The 18,218-nt window shown below is 50.1% G+C and overlaps 2 protein-coding genes across 2 annotated transcripts in view; one reads left to right on the plus strand and one right to left on the minus strand.

Annotated features, from left to right (window-relative positions):
- MBP (myelin basic protein) overlaps positions 1-18,218 on the plus strand; it is a 423,042-nt gene that overhangs the window by 214,483 nt on the left and 190,341 nt on the right. The gene's annotated exons all lie outside the window — the stretch shown is intronic.
- GALR1 (galanin receptor 1) lies at positions 142-11,609 on the minus strand (the record flags this gene model as incomplete). The annotated part of the gene is made up of 3 exons (XM_082853792.1): positions 142-459; positions 7,402-7,467; positions 10,944-11,609. The coding sequence occupies 3 exons, from the start codon at positions 11,607-11,609 to the stop codon at positions 142-144; spliced, it is 1,050 nt and encodes a 349-aa protein (XP_082709918.1).

An 18,218-nucleotide genomic window follows, 5' to 3' on the forward strand; every position in this document is an offset into this window, starting at 1 on the left:
AACATAAGTGGAATTTAATTAATATAATATGAATTGTTGTTAAGATAACAAGTTGCTGCCTTGTTTAACACCTCATTGTATTTTTTACGTGTCTACTCCACAAGTATGGAAACGCCGCACGAAGAACACGCTGATCTTTTTTCACACGTGAGTGCAATTGGTTGATGGCGGGGTGTCTATTCGACTTCTATTTTCTTTAGTGTCATTAAGAGGTGACTTATTGCGAACGTGGCACTTGAACACCTGCTTATAAGCCTTCCTGAAATTTTCAGAGAGAAACGCGTAAATGATGGGATTCACAGAGGAATTACTGTACGCCAGGCAGTGGGCGGTGATCCGGAAGAAGAAGGAGGTGGGCGTCAGTGGGAAGACCCCAAACTCAGCCCAGAGGTGGATGACATGGTGAGGCAGCCAGGAGACCCCGAAAACCACGACCACCACCAGCACCGTCTGCGCAGTCTAGGAGAAGGAAAAGAAAGGCGATGCATCGATTACAGCAGGAAAGGAACCCAGCCTCTTACAGCACGCCCTGAGAGAATTTTCTGTGTATTCTCACAGGATCAAGTACGTACTAAATCTGCCTTAGGTGTTAACCTTCACTTCGCGCAGCAGTTTTGTTCAAAACTTCCCCGGGACCGGCCTTGACCCTCCATAGGGAATAATTCTAGCAGGTATGTGAAACGCATATGGATAACAGGAAGCGCGCTTTGAGTCATGGCAACAGGAACACACAGACTGAACACGGTAACTTTACAACCCGTTGCACAGCACACAGTGGGACTGAGCCCAGGGAGGCAGCTCAGCTGAGCTCGTGAACGCTGCTTCCGAGAGTTGCCTCAACAGACAAGAAGAGATGTTTATTTCTCCTTGTTGAACTTGGACAAACTTAGAGACCCCCAACACATGAAGTGGGTCCAGAGAGCCATTTCAGGGCCTGTCTCCCTGTTTGCTTGTGTCTCCACCCTTCCCTGCCACTCCTGAATCTGAAACACCTAGAAATCAGAGGCAGGGTCCACACGCGTCCTTTGAGGTTTCTGCTGAGCAGATGATGGGACAAGATCTTCCCTGGGCAAGAACCTCGGCACGAGAGGAGCCCTCCCTCCCACGCACCACGCGCGTGCCCCCGTCTCCCCGCTGCATCTGTTCTGAGTGCCCGCCACGGGCTGCAAACGTAAAGGGCTGGGGTTAAGTCTTGGGACACTTTTCCTGTGCTCCATCATCACCAAATCAGGACACGTTGAAAAGCCAACAGTGCAACTAACTGAAAACTCCATCTCTAGGGATTCGAACAAAAGACAGTGGGCTATTAACAATTTTTAAAGTATAAAATAGAAAGCCATCCGCTGGTTTCTTCCTTAAAAGCGTGTAAGCTGGGCTCAACCGCCTGACGGCAGAACCAGGGCTGGGTGGGGGGCACCGAGCGGCGACCTCAGCTGACTGCTGGCTTTGCGTTCTTCACTCGCTGCCACGAATCCGGGCAGACTGCGTGATGATCCGCGGCGTAGATGAGGACGCTGAGACCTAGCCTGGCTAGACAGGGCCTGCTGCCCCCCCGCCCCCCGGCGGGATGCAGAGTTACAGCTAGAGGCCGGTCTCTGTGATCCCAAACCGTGCTCTGAACAGCGGGCGCTCGGGGAGAGAACATCCCACAAGGTCTAACTGGTAACGGCAGCCGCATCCCCGTCTCTGAGCACCCAGGGCTGTCTGGACCGCAGAGCCTTAGGGCAGCTCTGTGGGCTCAGTCCTGTAACTGAATCACAGGGGGGACGTTTGCTGGCTCGCTCTCCTGCTCCAGCGCCCATCCCCCTCCATTCTCTTCTAGGGCGTTTGCTCCTCGAAGGTGAAAGGAATATTAAGGACACGAGAGAGAGAGAGAGAGAGAGAGAGAGAGAGAGAGAGAGAGAGAGAGAGAGAGAGAGAGAGAGAGAGAGAGAGATGCTTTCCGTCTCTCCCTGAGGTTGGGAATCCAGGAGCCTCTCTTCCTCCTCAGATCAAGCCCAGGCTGTGATGCTCTAAAAGACTGTGTTGAACATGCAGAGTGGAAACGTGACCATCAGGACACCTCCCGGAGCACGAGAGCGCGGGTGCCCATCATCCCCTCCCAGTCACGACCCTAAATCCACTGTAAGCACTACCTGGTGGTCCCCTGTCCACCTTCCCCTCTAGAGAGACTGGGATCTCGACTGGGATCCACGAGTGTGCGGGGGGGAGGTTGAGGGGAAGGAGAGAGAAAGAAGGAAGGAGGCTTCTTTCTCCTACAACCTCACAGGGTGGAGCAAAGTGATTCCACAACTAGGGAACCACTGTGGACCCACACATGCTTCCCCGGGAGAAGCGCAGACCCCGGCCCTGCAGGAATGTTCCCACCTGACAAGATGACGTTCCTATTACTCCCCATGAATTAGAATCCTGCTTTTAAGGACAACAACACCCCGAAGGTAAGGATTAAGGCTCCTCCAGGAGGGGCACGAGGTAGCAGACTGACTCGGAGAGGAAGTCTGTCCAAGACACGGGCTGGAAGCCAGGAAGCCCAGGCAGAAACGGGAGAGGAGACACTCAGACCTCAGGTCGAGGTCAAGGCGAACGCGGTGGCCAGCGGGGCTGGAGATGAGAGCTAAGCTCACCATCAGAAGGTGCGCGGGTCATGCAAAAGCCAAGGACCGACATCAGCCACAAACGGGTTACCGACCTTTGAAAACTGATGTCACCTCCCTGGGCTTCACTTTCCTGGCCTGTGAAGAGGGTGACCCAACCTGACGATTCCCTGACTGGGCCTGGTCCATTGCAACGCTTCAAACAACTCAGGTACAAACCTGATGACAGGTTTTTATAGGGTGGCAGGTATACAGATTGAGGCCACCGACCACATGACGCACAAAGCCAACAGCAACATGCTCACGTATATTAAGGGATTGTCGGCTGTCAACCTGTTTACCCATTAGTGTGCGGGATACATTCCCAGACGCTTTGATAAAAACCATCTAGACATAATTCCACCTGCAAACAGAACGGAACACATCGTCTGTTCTTTCTAAGACAATAAGAAGATCTCTGTGCTTCACAAAACACTCTCTGGATATTCTGTTTCACTGTTCCTTTTAGGAAGTTCTTTACCAAGCTTAGGGCAGAGATATACCCCAGCAGCTTACTGACAAGAGCCACAGTGTATCTTTGCATCATTGTAGGGCAATGGGCAGTATGGTATGTTTTCTTTGGGGTGTTTGTTACTGTCTGTTTACCCAAGTCCATTCAAAATCTACCTTTTATTTTTAGCAGTTCCACTGGTCTTTTCAGAACCATGAACGAGGTTCTTTTTCTCGGTCTACCTGTAGCTTTGACATGTGACCGGATTACAATTACGATATAAATTAGGGAAGAATACTCCATCGGTACTTATATAAACTGTATCATTTATCGAAGCCTGTTCCCAAAAGAGTTTAATAGAATGTGTGTGCTCCCCGCTTAGTGTCAGCAAGGGTTCACTACTTATTTCCCGCCTGTTTCACAGGCATTCAGCCCGTCAGAGCTGGTACAGCAGTGGGCACCCTGCACACGGGCCCTGGCGCTCAGCTCCGCAGCCCTGCAGGCGTCCACACGGCCATGGCATCACGTTAGGCGAGCGCATCCCTGCGTGTAGGCAGAGGCGGTACACGGCTTCTTCCTCTGTCTCCTTTGCAGTACAGGCTTGCTGCAGATGCCTCTGGGTCCAGGGAACTGAGAAGACGTGGGAGGGAATGCAGGAGAGAAGTCCACACTGCAGAACAGGGCCTGCAGCCAGCACTGCTTCCAACACCCGACTCAGAAAGCAGGCGCCTGGAATATGCCAGCTCCAAGTCAAGACCTGGTCAAAATAAGGCGTTGTACTAACAACCACGAACCGGGTTTCCAGCAGATCAGCGCACCATCATCACGCAGGGCAGAGCTTTGCAAAAATTCTGGTATCTGGGCCTCATGCCCGATGGCTCTGCTTCCATAGGTCACGGGGATTAGGTAGCTGCCCAGGAACCTGCCTTTCTAAACATCTCAATCGGGTGTTTGAAGAACCGGTGAAGAATTCCACAAAGGCCACAACAAAAGCAAATCATCTCATCCACCCCAAGCGAAAGGCTAAAGTATTTCCTCCATGTTGACAGCGCCTAGGCTGACCCACACCGTCTCCTCGGTAGGATTCGCAAAAGCTGCTTCCTCTCTTCTCCTTTGAAATGTCAGCAGGTAAGGAGACAAGTCCCCTCTGTGGGGAATGAGGCTATTTTCATTTCTTACAGTTACCATTGGCCTCAATCACAGATGGATGTGCATCCGATGCACCTCCTACTCTCCCCACGTGTCTGTGCAGAGTACAGAACCACCATATCATCGTCTGATAGAGAAGAAGGTATCATTGAAGGTCATGTGCTAAATCTCTGTACTAATTCCTATACTCGAGGTTGGGTGTTTTATTAGCCTGTCTTCTTTTTACTCCTCACTCTGAAAGTATCTGGAAAATACTAATTTCTCCTCCTCTGAGATGCTCCTTTTCAAGCCATCTGAGACATCCGTTATTTTTTTCTTCAAAGAATTTTATTCATAATCCGTCTAATGGAACTTGGCAGAGAAGAAAAAAGTGACTAAAAGATGAGAGTGATGAAAAACATTTTGTGAATTGTATAAATGACGGCCAGAAAGCTTGCTGAATTACTTCAAGCCAGAAGGGGAAAAAAAGAGCAGCTGCTGAAAGAACCTCGTGGTTGAGAGGGTACCAAAAGGGCCTCGCATCTGCTTCCTTATTAGAAGGAACCAGCCGGTGGGGAGGTCTGTCCCACTGGGAAGTCTCGCGGAAATTGGTTAAGAATCTCGTTTTAGTATCTAATCAGCCTTGTGCCAGAAAACGTGTCTTTCTGTCCAGTAGCGCCTGGCATTAATGAAGCACAGGGCTCTGTACTATGATTACTACTATTCTGCCCACGGAAATCACACTCTTCTTTTGTATTTTCCTCCAAACATGCAGGATAACTGTTCGGCACATTTGTGATGAAAGACCCAACTCTCTGCCCCGTGAGTGCTACCAGCCTTAACACTAAGGGGTCCCCAGGTGGGTGGATACAGCACAGAGGAAGGTGCCCTACTCAGCCACTGAGAGGGGAGCTGGAAATGGGCGCAGCTGAAATGAAGGAACTATCAAAATCTTATCGCATCACCCCGTCATCCGCCAGCAACTGAACATGTATACACACCAGGAACACTTTTCTGCGCGAAGACCCGGGGAAGCATCAGCATGAGACAATCCAGTCTCCGCCTTCAGGGTTGACAGTCAAGCTGGCTTTGCATCCTGGACCCTCTGCTCTTCCCCCTCTGTCTCCCGTCTGCTTGTTCTCCTCTCTCTCTCCCATTCCCTCTTCCCACCCCACCCCTGCACCTGTGTGCTATCCCTTGCCTAGACACAGGTGCACACACACACACAGGCCCCAGCACCACACTCTATTTGTTCTGTGCAAACAAAGAGGCAATTAAATATATCAAAAGAGATCTGCCATCTGTTCAGTGGTTATTAAGGGTCAGAGGTTGTGAGCATCGAAGAAAAAAGCTTCCCTCCTGCAAATGCTGAGAACTTCTCCCGTGGTAAGAATTACATTTACACATACGCATATAATATATACCCACACATATATATGTACACACACACCCCCCATGCACACACGTATACACATAAAACCAAATGATGTAAATGTTAAACTAATCACTGATCTTTAGATCATTTTACTGTAAAACAGAAGCTTTTCTAATCATTTCTTCCAAGATCTATTTTCATTCTTTTTTTTTTTTTTTTTTTTTTTTTGCGGTACGCGGGCCTCTCACTGCTGTGGCCTCTCCCGTTGCGGAGCACAGGCTCCGGACGCGCAGGCTCAGCGGCCATGGCTCACGGGCCCAGCCGCTCCGCGGCACGTGGGATCTTCCCGGACCGGGGCACGATCCCGTGTCCCCTGCATCAGCAGGCGGACTCTCAACCACTGCGCCACCAGGGAAGCCCTATTTTCATTCTTTTAATCACTTTTTCTCCTCTGGAACCTCCACAATTTCTCTCCAACAGTTTTCAAATATAGAGACTAAAACTAACTGTAGCATGCAAGTAAGATCCAGCCAATGCTGAAGAAAAGTTTTATTTCCTTCCTGCCAAGAGGCAGAAAATCTTTGGCATCAATCATAAGCAGGTACCACGTTCCAAAGGCATAACCTCTGCAGAAGTCCAGCAAGCCCCCACCCTCCCCAGGGGTGTTAACCTCCTCAAATACGAGCTAAATTCTGTGCTTTTTAACCAACTCTCTATTTCTTTTCACGGGCTCTGAGAACAGGTGTGTTTTTCGCCACATTATTGTTTATAAACAAGGAAAAGTCAGGAAGAGCTGTACTTTATTTATGCAGAAGTTTTTAAAGCAAATCTGATTAAACTATAATTTCTGCAAATTATGTGTCCTTGATCATAATAAATATTTAGAAGGAAAAACAAGGTACTTTAAGATGTTATGAGTAATATTTGCCAGTAAAGATTCTGGTTATAATCTCCTCCTCCCTAATCATATGGTCTAATAATCTCATCAACTTTCATTCTACTTTCTAAAAATCAGACATGATATAGATATTATCTGAATAAGAGGTAAATTAATCCTGATTTGTAAAACAGTTTTTCCTCAAAATGTGAAGTGTGATAAACTGCAGGATGTCAGATGCTGTAATACTCTTCAGGAGAAGCTTCTGGAATTCAGAATTCACGGGATGAAAAAGACAATTAAAAATGGGCTGAAATCCCCCGAGGCCCCTCCCATCTTTAGTTCTCTCCCCTCGGGGCCAAAGTCAGCAGAAGTCTGGGAGGAAGAGAGACGAACAGTGCATCTGCTTCTGAGGCTTCAGGGAGAGGCTGTAACAACACTCTCCCGAAAGATTATTAAGACAGGGCCTCCTGGCATCACATCAGAGACCGTCAATACACAATAACATGACGGCAGTTTCATGCAAAGTGTGGATCCAGCCACTCGACACTGTGTCCCAACCAACCTAGCACATACCTTCTCAAGAGGCTGAGAATCCAGAAAATGCACCTTTCCCCCCGTCCCGAGAGACTTCCATCCCTCGCGAGACTTCCATCCCTCGCGAGACTTCCATTCCTCGCGAGACTTCCATCCCTCCCAAGACTTCCATCCCTCCCGAGACTTCCATCCACGTTTTCGCGCAGCACGGTCACCTGGCCAGCCTCAACAGCTCACTTCCCATTTCTACCCTCTGCCTAGTGGTAAGAGGCTCATCTCAAATCTCTGGACCCAGGAACAAAAACGTCACAGGCACTGGGTGGCCGCAAGGAGAGCTAAGAGTATACGTCAACTGAGCTCTAGAAACGCGCACAGGCTGTAAGTCCACGAATATTTTTACCTTTTTCTTCGATGCCTCTGACTTCTTTGACACGTTCTTCAACTTTTTATGCAAATGATGAAGGACCTGAAAAACAGAGACTAATCAAATCGGTTTGTCGCAGACCCCACACATCACTGTCCATTTTGCAACACTTCTTGACGTTCTGAAATGGGACCACCGTCATTTGCAACGTCATTCAAACTGAAATTCACATGAGGTGGTGGAGTAATGATGACTAAGAACTGCCAAGGCCACCTGTTCCTCTAACCCTGAGGGGTGCCCAGGTGCCATCTGTGGCCGGAGCACCTGCTGGCAGAGAGTTCTGGTGCAGGGAACTCTGCGGTTTCGTCCAGAAAGAGCCACACCGCTACCCATATGTGCATCCTTGTTGGTCTCCCTTCCACCTTGGCTTCCCCCAAGATTCTACCTTTTAACAATCCCCAGGTCCCTGTCGTATGTTAAATCCTAGATACACGGAAAAACTACAGATTGCCCTCCAGCATCACTGATGACTGGAAGACCGTTCAGCAAGGTTCTACAATCAATGTCCCATCAGGAAGGCTTCCAGGGAGACACTGGTTTCCTTCCTTAGAGAAACTAGCTTTGTCTTCTCTCGCCAATGTAATACTCAGGAGAAATGATGTGAGTCACTTTGGTTCTATGTAAGAATTTACAACATAAGCTATACAACAGGGCCGAGACGGCTGTACATATGCCACACTGGTGTTGAGTTCTTTCTTATGTCCCATCTGAGTGAAAAATCTAAGGAAAATTAGCTCTGGGTGACTAAGGGCTTTAGACTGTCCACCGGTTACTCGATGAGTCTCTCCAAAAACTGGAAGCAGTGTTCCAGCCACCCCTCTGTCCCCCTGAAGCGCCGCAGCACGGAAGTAATTTAATGGAACTGGACTTACTGTGAAAGCCTGCTCCGTTTGGCGGGATGCAGCCCTTCTGGACGGCCCTTCCCTGATTGGGAACCCAGGGGACTTATTCACACCCTCACGATTCCTATGCAGGTCAAGCAGCGATCACGGGGGGCGTGAACTTCCGACGCCAAATTCCCAGCTCTACTGAGATACTTCTCACTTCCTACAGAGGCTTAGCATCCTCTGCAAGACAAGCCTTTCACTTGCTACAGGGACATTTGGGATCACTCTCTGCACATTGACAATGGGTTAGTTTACTGTCCTGCCAACAGAGACTGGGGTATAAGAAATCAAATCTAAGGCAAAGATAGAAGAGAGGCTTTGGCAAGAACAAATGAGGAGAACTTTCCAGGGGAAGGAAAGGGCTGGACAGGACCCTGCCTGGCGAGGACCGGCCTGGCGAGGTTCTCTGGGGACAGCCTTCCCAGAAGACCGAAAGCAAGGGACAAGAGGAGACACAGCAAAACAAAATCAGAGACGACCACCTGGAGAGGACTCCATATGGAAAAGTCAAATGTTACCTGCTTCATAACACTACCCCGGGGGTTACTCATTCCTTCCACAGACTCGGGGATCACATCTGGGTAACTGCAAAATGCCTAAGGAATGCTGCTGAGTGGTCAGTGGAGAAAACACCCAAGTATGTTTGGAATAAATATGCAAATATCACCTTGAATTCCAAAGAAAGTTCCAGTTATGCTTAAAAGCAAACTATTTCCATATAAAAACTATCCCAATGATCATATATTTTTTGAATTTTTGAAAAATTTTAAATTTTGCCCTATGTGACTTGTATAAATTCTCAAATGACAGAAATGTAACCTAATTTATTCCTAGACATTTACCTTGTTGTTTCCATTAAGGAGACCTGAATTATGTTCCCCAAAGACTTTCGGGAAATGAAGGAAGAATGTGCTTCAAGTCTAATCCATGTCATGATGATTGAAGAAGCAAATATTGTAAGAATCACTCTAGTCCCAAGTTCCATGCCCTACAGGCCCTCAGCAATTGCGCCTCTCTTGGGGGACTGGGAATCCCTGCACTGAAATCCTCCCTGAAGCCTTTACCAGCTTCATAATCTGGGTCAGCTGCTTCACTCCTCCAGAACCCTCTTTCCTTGTCAATAAAATATGCACAATAGCTCCAACCCACTGGGTGGCCTGCAGATTAAGTGAGATAGCGCACACTGGAGACCACTGGGCTGTGCAAACCAAGCTTTGATTTGCGTTTGCAGAAGATGAAATGAATAAAACAGCCATTTACTGAAGAGCTAAGCTGCAGTGACCTCCCAATTTCCCCAATTACCACATCTCTTTATATATAACCCTTTGATGCAGGACATTCTTTCAGATCACATCCAGAAATATTACCATTCAAAACAGACATAACTCAACACAGATGATGTGGGGGGAGGAGACAAACAAAACCAGGTGGCTTTTAGTCAAGATTTCTGCTGGGGGGGAAAAAAAACCCAAAAAGCTCTATGAATTGAATATAAGAAATGACTGCCGTTCTACCTCATCTGATTATTCAGAGTCCTAGAGTCCCCGCCTTATGAGAAATAGAATGAGAGATACGGAGAGGGAGATGAAGAGAAAATGGTGGAAATTTCAGAATGTGGTTACAGCAGTATTTTTCTCATGGTGATGGGTCTGGGGAGGGTGTGTCGGGGAGAGCGGAGCTCACCCTGTGAATCACGTCTCATAACTATCCAGCATACACTTTTACTCCAGTATAAACAAGACTTTCAGATCAGTATAAAATCTTCAGACTCATGTGTTATTAATGAAAGAGAATGTGACTGTGCTGAGCTACGAGGGCGAGGCTGGCACCAGGAAGGTTAACAGCCATTTTCCCAATAAGGAGGTGCAGGGGTAGGGGACCAGAGGTGTGTCAACAGTGTGTCTCTCAGCGATAGGGCTTTAGACCTGCCCCCTGAGGCACTTCATATTCCTTACCCCTTCCTAAAAAGACTCAAACGGGGAAGCAGCAGCTGGAAGCCCATCCACCCCAAGTTCTCTGGAGACTCCCTCAAGACTCCGTGAAGAAATACTGTCTAACCACTTGGATTTGTAACGCCCAACTTGTGTATAAGACGAAAGTCAAAGCTCTGTCGCCAGAAGCAGCGGCTTCACAGAGCCGGTCCCCGCCGGCCCCCCCGACCCTGTGCGCCCCGCGGGCAGGGAAATATCCCCATCAGGCCCTGCTGAGCGCTGTGGAGGGGCGCGGAGCCTCCACCTAGCAAAGGCGTGCGCTCAGGAGGATGGAGCGCTCGCCGTGACCCTGCGGCCACGTGGGGCAGCCCTCCCGCGGGCTGACGGGCGGCGCGGCTTTCCCCTACTGAGAAGTGGGCGTTGACGCCGCCTTCCGCCGGGACAACCTCAGGGCCCCGGGCCGGGGCGAGAGGACGGGCGCCCGGGGAAGTGACCTGCTGCAAACTTTCCCTGGCGTTGCCCAAACTCCGAGTAACTTCCGCGCAACGTCAGACCCGCGAGCCCAAGCCGAGGCCGAGGGAGCAGGAAAGGGTCACCGCGCGGTCCCCGCAGAAAATTCTGGGGAATGAGGGCAAAGCGGCGGGGCCGCTGCGGGTCCCGGAAAGGGGTGCAGGGACGCAGGAGCCGCCTCGGGGCCCACCTTGGCGTAGCAGAAGCAGATGAACAGGAGTGGCAGCAGGTAGCCGAAGACGAAGGTGCACACCACGTAGGCCTTCTTGTGGCGCTGGCTGGACCACTGCTCCCAGCAGAAGGTCTGGTTGCTGACACCCCGGTGGAAGAGGCGCTGGTGGTAGGCCACCGGCGAGGCCATGGCGATGGACAGCGCCCAGATGACGCCCACGCCCAGCAGCGCGTTGCGGGACACCCGCAGGGCGGAGGAGCGCCGCGAGTGCACGATGGCCACGTAGCGGTCCACCGACATCGCGGCCAGGGTGAAGATGCTGACCAGCATGGACACGGTGAAGAAGTAGTGGACGAACTTGCAGATGAAGGCGCCCAGCACCCAGGTGGGCAGGGCGTACACCGTGGCCTGGAAGGGGATGCAGAAGAGCAGGTAGGCCAGGTCGGCGATGCTCAGGTTGAGGATGAACAGGTTTGTGGTGCTGCGCGGCTTCCCCGGCTTGCTGCGCGCCAGCACCGTGATCACCAGGCTGTTGCCCAGCACGCCGAGCGCGAAGATCAGGCCGAACACCACCAGCGTGATGAAGTTCTCCACGCCGATGCCGAAAAGAGTCCTGGGGTCCGGGGCGGGGGGCTCGGGCCCGCTCGCGTTCCCCTCACTGAGGTTTCCGGCCGCCAGCTCCATGGCGCGCGGGGGGCGCCCGGGTCGCGCCGGCGAAGGGTGCTGGCCGGGGAAGGAAGGCGCCGCGGGGAGCCGGGGTACCCAGCCCCTGGCACGCAGAGCGCGAGTTTCTGAGCCTGAGCCTCCCTAATGGGCACGCGCCCGGGCGCCCGTGCCTAGTGGCACCGTCTTTTTGGACGGGGCTGCCCGAGAGAGGACACGGACCGGAGCCGGAACTGGACCTTCCCAGACCGGGCCGGTTGTCCGGAGAACGCAGGGCTCCCCTTGCCCAGGCACCACCGCCCGCTGATCCGCCCGCACCCGGGAGGAGGGACCTGCCGGTGCAGCCCTGGGGGTGGACAGAGCCCTCTCCGCGCCTTACCGACTCCGAGCCCCTGCAGGTCGTCTCCCACGTCCCGGGAGTGGCTGCGGGCTGCACCTGTCGCTCTGAGCCTCTCCCTTCCCGCGGCGCTCTGGGGACACAGCCGGGCGCGCGGCCACGTACCGCCCGGTTCGTGGAGAAGGCTGCCCTCGCCTCCCAACCGGCCGGCGCCTCTCTCCCCTCGCGGTTTTCGGTCAAACGGGAGAGTGCTCTGTGCCTTTGTGGGCATTGGCAGGGGGCCACTCCGTCGCCACTGAAACGTAGGCAGGACTCAGCCCCGCGGAAATCCGCGCCCGCCGGGGGCCTCCCCGCGCGGAGAGACTGGACGAATCCCAATGGGATGGGTCGCCGCCCACCTCCTCGCCACGATCGGCCGCGCGCGCTCTCCTCCGCGCGGTGCGGACCTGCCTGCGTCCAGCGAAGGCGACAAACGCCGCGTGCAGCCCCTGCCCCGGCAAGGGAAGCAAAGCGCGCTCCGTGCGCGCTGGGCGGGGAGGCGGCGGCGCGCAGGCCTCGGTATCTGTCAGCGCCGTTTATCCTAGCCCTCCGGGGGTGGGGGTGGGGGGCGGTCGGGGAGAGCCCTCCCTACCCCAGGAATAAAGCCCAAGAAGTCGGTGATTGGCCCTGAGGCAATCTGGAGTTTTTGTAAAGTCCCTAATCCCAACCGCCCCTCCCTGCCCGCTGCTAGGGAGCAAATAAGCAGGAAAGAAAAACGAGTGGCCTGTTTGAGTTTTCTTGATAAATGTGGATAAGATGAAAGGGGAAGGTGTCGTGCTTACATCGTCCAACTTTAGATCAGTTTTGCCTTATGTTACAAATCTGAGTGACATAAACAGAAGACGTGAAATATTCGTGAAGTGAAAAGAACACGTTTAATACCACTGTTGTAAAATGTGGATCCGCCCCCCCACACAAAAAAAGGAGCTGTTTAAGTGTACTGTAGTAGTGTTAGTAAACATTATCCTTGTTTATAATCTTGCTGGTTCACAACTAGAGAGATGAAATTGATTCCTTTATTTGCAGTGTTTATATGATTTGTCCATAAGAATCCTGGTACCTTTCAGCATTCTCCAGATGATTCCCGAGTGTCCATCATGCGCCAGACACAGTGCTTGAGGGCGCTGGGAATACAAAGATGAACGGGATGCAGCGTTCCCTGGGGCAGGTGCTGACTTTGCCTGGGGAAGTTTGGGAAGTAAGTAGTATCTAATTTCTCTTTGACTCTAACTTGCTAGTTCTATTCTGCTTCATTTCCAGAAAGATTTTGATGCAGTTCACTGAACACCTACTATGTACCAAGCACTTTACGTGCATTCATCGTTTCATTTAATACTCACAATTCCCTTGTTATATCCACACACATTTGCCGAGGATGAGATTGAGTTTAAGTAACTGGCTGACCCAAGAACGCCCTTGCCTTCCCTAAGAGGATACTTGGAAAGCTCATTCAATTGTCCTGCCCATCGGTGTCGCTTTTCTTCCCAAGGGGCTCTCTGACCTACCCTTTCAGGGTACCCTGTGTTGGACAGCCTGTTGCATCAAAAGTTGTTTGTAATTAGATTTCGGTAAGAGTTTTCTTATTATGAACTATTTTCAACATGGAACAGATATGATAGAACTTTATGAAATACTCATGTACCCACCATGCAGCTTAGAATAATAAAAGAAATTATCAGCAGAGTTGAAACCACTTTAACGTATTTCCCCAATCACAACCTCCACCACTGCCCCCTCCATCTCCAGGTAACCTAAATGCATCCTCTGTCAGTCATTTATTTATACATTTATGGCATATGCATATGTTCTTAAATAATATACTGTGGGGCTTTTGCCTTACTTGAATATTATATGGTCAGGATTATATTTCCCTTAAGATGTACTTTGTCTCTTATTACTGTAGATATACCAACATTCTTTGCATTTCACTGGCCGGTTCTATCTTTTGCAATCTTCCTATGTCTTCCTGATTATCTCTTGGATACAGCACATAACTGAATTACTTTAAAATCCAACTTGACAATCTCTAATTTTTTAACTGATGAGTTTAGTCTGTTTACATGTATTGTTATAATAAATTATACGTCTAATCTGTTTGGCCTTACTTTTGACAATTCATTTTATGCCTCCTGTTTGTTTCTTATTTCCAGGCTTCTTTCCCCCCTCTTTTTTGACATCTTGAGGGTCGCATTGGAAGGTGGCTGTTTCCCTCTTTTTGGAAGGAGAAGGAATGTGGTCTGTTTTGATCCTTTTACTAGTTGCCCTTGAGTGTCTGCTATGTGCCTGAAATTATTTTAGGTTCTGAAACTAGAGCAACGAACCAAACCAAGTCCCTTATTTCATGGCTCTTATCTTTTATTATGGAAAGAAGCTATTATAAATAAAGCTATAATATGCCGTATAAATACCATGAAGGAGGAGAAGGCGGGACAGGATACAGTGACTGGAGAGTGTAATTATACGGCAGTCAGGGAAAGCGGGCACCTGAAGGAGGTAAAGGGGAAAGCCTTTTGTCTTAGTCTGTTTGGGAGGCTACAACAAAATACTATAGACCAGCTGGCTTATAAGCAACAGAAACTTATTTTTCACAGTTCTGGAAGCTAGAAGCCCAAGATCCAGGCACCCGCAGAGTCGGTGTCTGCTTCCTGGTTCATAGGTGGCTGCCTTCTTGCTGTGACCCCACATGGAGAAGGTTCAGAGAAATTCTGCAGGGTCTCTTTTATGAAGGCATTCATCTCATTCCTGGGGTTCCACCCTCCTAACCTAACCACCTCCCAAAGTCCTCACCTCCTAATGCCAGCATGCTGGGACTTAGGATTTCAACATATGAACATATGTCATTCAGATCATAGCACCTTTTGCATATTGAGTGTAGAGCATCCTAGTGAGATGGAAAGCAACCAGGGAGGGACATGCTTGGCATGTTTGCTTCTTAGGCCTTTGGGGGAGATCATTTTCCTTCTTCTTAAAGAATTTATTTCAAATTTTCCTTCAGTAGGTGTCAACAATAAAAATTGCTCATTTATTCCCAAAACTGTGGTTAGTTCAACCATCAGCCGGTGGTCGACCAGATGGACAGCTCTTGGCTCTCAGTGACTTGAAGACATTATTCAACTTTCCAGAGCTTTTATGTTTGCTCTTGAGAAGTCAGGCCATGCTATCGTCACTCCTTTGTAGATAATTTGACTGTTTTCTCAATTTTTAGTATCTTTATCTTCGGTGTTTTATAATTTCACTTCGTTGTGTTTGATTGTTTTCATTTTCCATCCTTCTTGAGGTTTGTTGAGCTTCTGAGGCTGAGGATTAATATTTTCCATCAATATTGGAAAATTCTCAGCCATTATCTCTTTAAATATATATATATATATATATATAGGCTGCATTGGGTCTTCATTGCCGCACACGGCTTTCTCTAGTTGTGGCGAGCAGAGGCTACTCTTTGTTGCGGTGCGCAGGCTTCTCATTTCGGTGGCTCCTCTTGTTGCAGAGCATGGGCTCTAGGCGCGCGGGCTTCAGTAGTTGTGGCACTCAGGCTCAGTAGTTGTGGCACACGGGCTTAGCTGCTCCATGGCATATGGGATTTTCCTGGACCAGGGATCGAACCCGTGTCCCCTGCACTGGCAGGTGGATTCTTAACCACTGCGCCACCGGGGAAGCCCTCTCTTTAAATATTGCCTTTCCCCACTGCTGGCATTCTCGTCCTGGAATTCTGAGAGACACGAGTGAGGCCTTTTCACTCTCTGCCTCAGTGTCTCTTTTTCTTTTTTAATTTTATTGAAGTATAGTTGATTTACAATGTTGTGTTAATTTCTGCTGTACAGCAAAGTGATTCCGTTATATACATATATATTCTTTTCCATTATGGTTCATCACAGGACGTTGACTATGGTTCCCTGTGCGCTACAGTATCTGCCTCGGTGTCTCTTAATCACTTTTTCATAATTTTAATTCCTTACTCTGGGCCAATTTGTCGATTTTCCTTCAATTCTACAGCCCCCGTTTCACTGTTCTCTCTTGATCTGTGATAGATTTTTTCTTTTCAAATTCACCAGGACTCGTTTTATTAATTTTTTCTTTCTCATTGCGCATGTTTCTAATGACCTCTCTGATTCCTTCAGGTGTCTTCAATGTGCTGGTTTTAGGTCCTGGAAACTCCGAACCCCTTGCGGCCCACTGCTGCTCACTGTTTCCTGGGGCTTCTTCTCAGTTGCTTGTGTAGCACCATCCCTTCGATTTCTACTTGGCCAGAATGCGTCTTGGGAATTTTACAAGACGCGAACTAAGAGGACGTTCTCACAAAAGTATCTGCCTTTGCTTCTGCCATTTGCCCCCGTGGCTCCATCAACCCGGGGATTTTTTAAGTTAAGTTCTCAGCTTGCTAAGCCTCAGAACACACGTACGGGAGGCGGGTGATGTGGGCGTAAGTTCTCAGAGGAGCCCTTTCCTCCCTCCGGGTCCTGAGGCTGGCCCAGTGCTTTCCAGACCTTTCTTCTGGCAGATGGTGAAATGCCCAAGGTCGCGAGGCCCCTCCACAAGACCACCAGAGTCGAGAGTCAAAGCCAAACGGCAAGGGTCATTTATTGCAGGTTCGAACCTGGACCTCCGCGCACTCGTTGCCGGTGACGCTAAGAGGTCCTGGCGGAGTTTAGTACAGCTCTTTTATAGACCGGTACAAATATAGTCGCCGATTGGTTGACTTTTAAACAGAGACACTAGTCGCCGATTGGTTGACTTTTAAACAAAGACACTAGTCGCCGATTGGTTGACTTTTAAACAGAGACACTAGTCGCCGATTGGTTGACTTTTAAACAGAGACACTAGTCGCCGATTGGTTGACTTTTAAACAGAGACACTAGTCGCCGATTGGTTGACTTTTAAACAGAGACACTAGTCGCCGATTGGTTGGATGGTTGCGCGGGGGGGGGGGGGGGGGGTGGTCAGCAGGCGTAATTACAGAAGCGAGAGCGGCTGGTTAAGTTTCGGTTTCCTGAGGTTTTGTTTCTTAATTAGAAATACTTAAGGCGGGGCCATGGTCGCAAAAAGAAATAGTGCAAACAGGAGGACTGATACAACCCTAGCAGTGCTGCGGCCTCCACCAGCCCAACGGCAGGGCGTCGGGAGGCTGTGCGCCCAACTTCAGGCGGCGCTCCCAAATGTGGCAAGCCCAGCGCCGCGCCCTGGAATGGTCCTTTTTCGGCCCTTCCCCTCCGGAAAGAACAGAGAAGAAATTCCAGGAAAAGCACAAATTGAATGCAGGGCGTCAACTCAATCCTATTCTCACCCAACTAGAACATAGCCCCCTCAATGGTTTTGCCCCTCCTCTCCCTGTTGGAAGATCACACCACCTGCCTTTACCTTGTGACTGTCTACGCTGCTCTCAGCTACGGAAATGAGTCCCAGGGGCTTCCCTGGTGGCGCAGTGGCTGAGAGTCCGCCTGCCGATGCAGGGGACGCGGGTCCGTGCCCCGGTCTGGGAGGATCCCACGTGCCGCGGAGCGGCTGGGCCCGTGAGCCATGGCCGCTGAGCCTGCGCGTCCGGAGCCTGTGCTCCGCAACGGGAGAGGCCACAGCAGTGAGAGGCCCGCGTACCGCAAAAAAAGAAAAAGAAAAAAGAAATGAGTCCCACCCAGTTCCCTCAGGCTTTGGTCCATGAAACACGTGTGTGCGGCTGGAAGGTTTCCAGAGCTAAAGCTTTCAGCGATGCCAGGGACCCCATTACTTTCACCCAGGACGGCACAGCCCAGACGGGAGGATTTTTTAAAGTAAACTTTAATGCTGTATCATAAATATATTGCGGGGGGGAGAGAAATTTAGAAAAATACCTTTAAAGAAAGATGTGAAAAGTTTCCTGGGAACATGAAGAAACAAATCTTAAAAAACATGTCCACATCCAAGTACTTCCTGTTACATGTCCGCCTAGTACAGGGCACCCTAGGATTCCACGTTTACTTCCATGGGCTTTCACTGTGTTGGTCCTATGTCATGAGGGCCACTCTGAAGCATACGGGGGATGGGATTTGTGAGCAATTGACAGAATTATTACCCTGAGTTTTTAAAGAGGACATGAAGGTGGGTGTGCAAACTCGGGTCTCCATTCTGCTTAACACGGGGATTATCGTCCTGAGACGGGGCTCCATCCGGCCAGTCCTGCGTCCACACCTCATTGGTCTCCCACCAGGCGCCCTGGCCACAGGGGGCCCTTCCACAGTGGAGCCGATGTCTCTGCGGCCCCTTCTCAGCTCTCTCTGCCCTCC

The sequence above is a fragment of the Leucopleurus acutus genome (assembly GCF_964270905.1).
Source record: "Leucopleurus acutus genome assembly, chromosome: 13".
Taxonomy (NCBI): domain Eukaryota; kingdom Metazoa; phylum Chordata; class Mammalia; order Artiodactyla; family Delphinidae; genus Leucopleurus; species Leucopleurus acutus.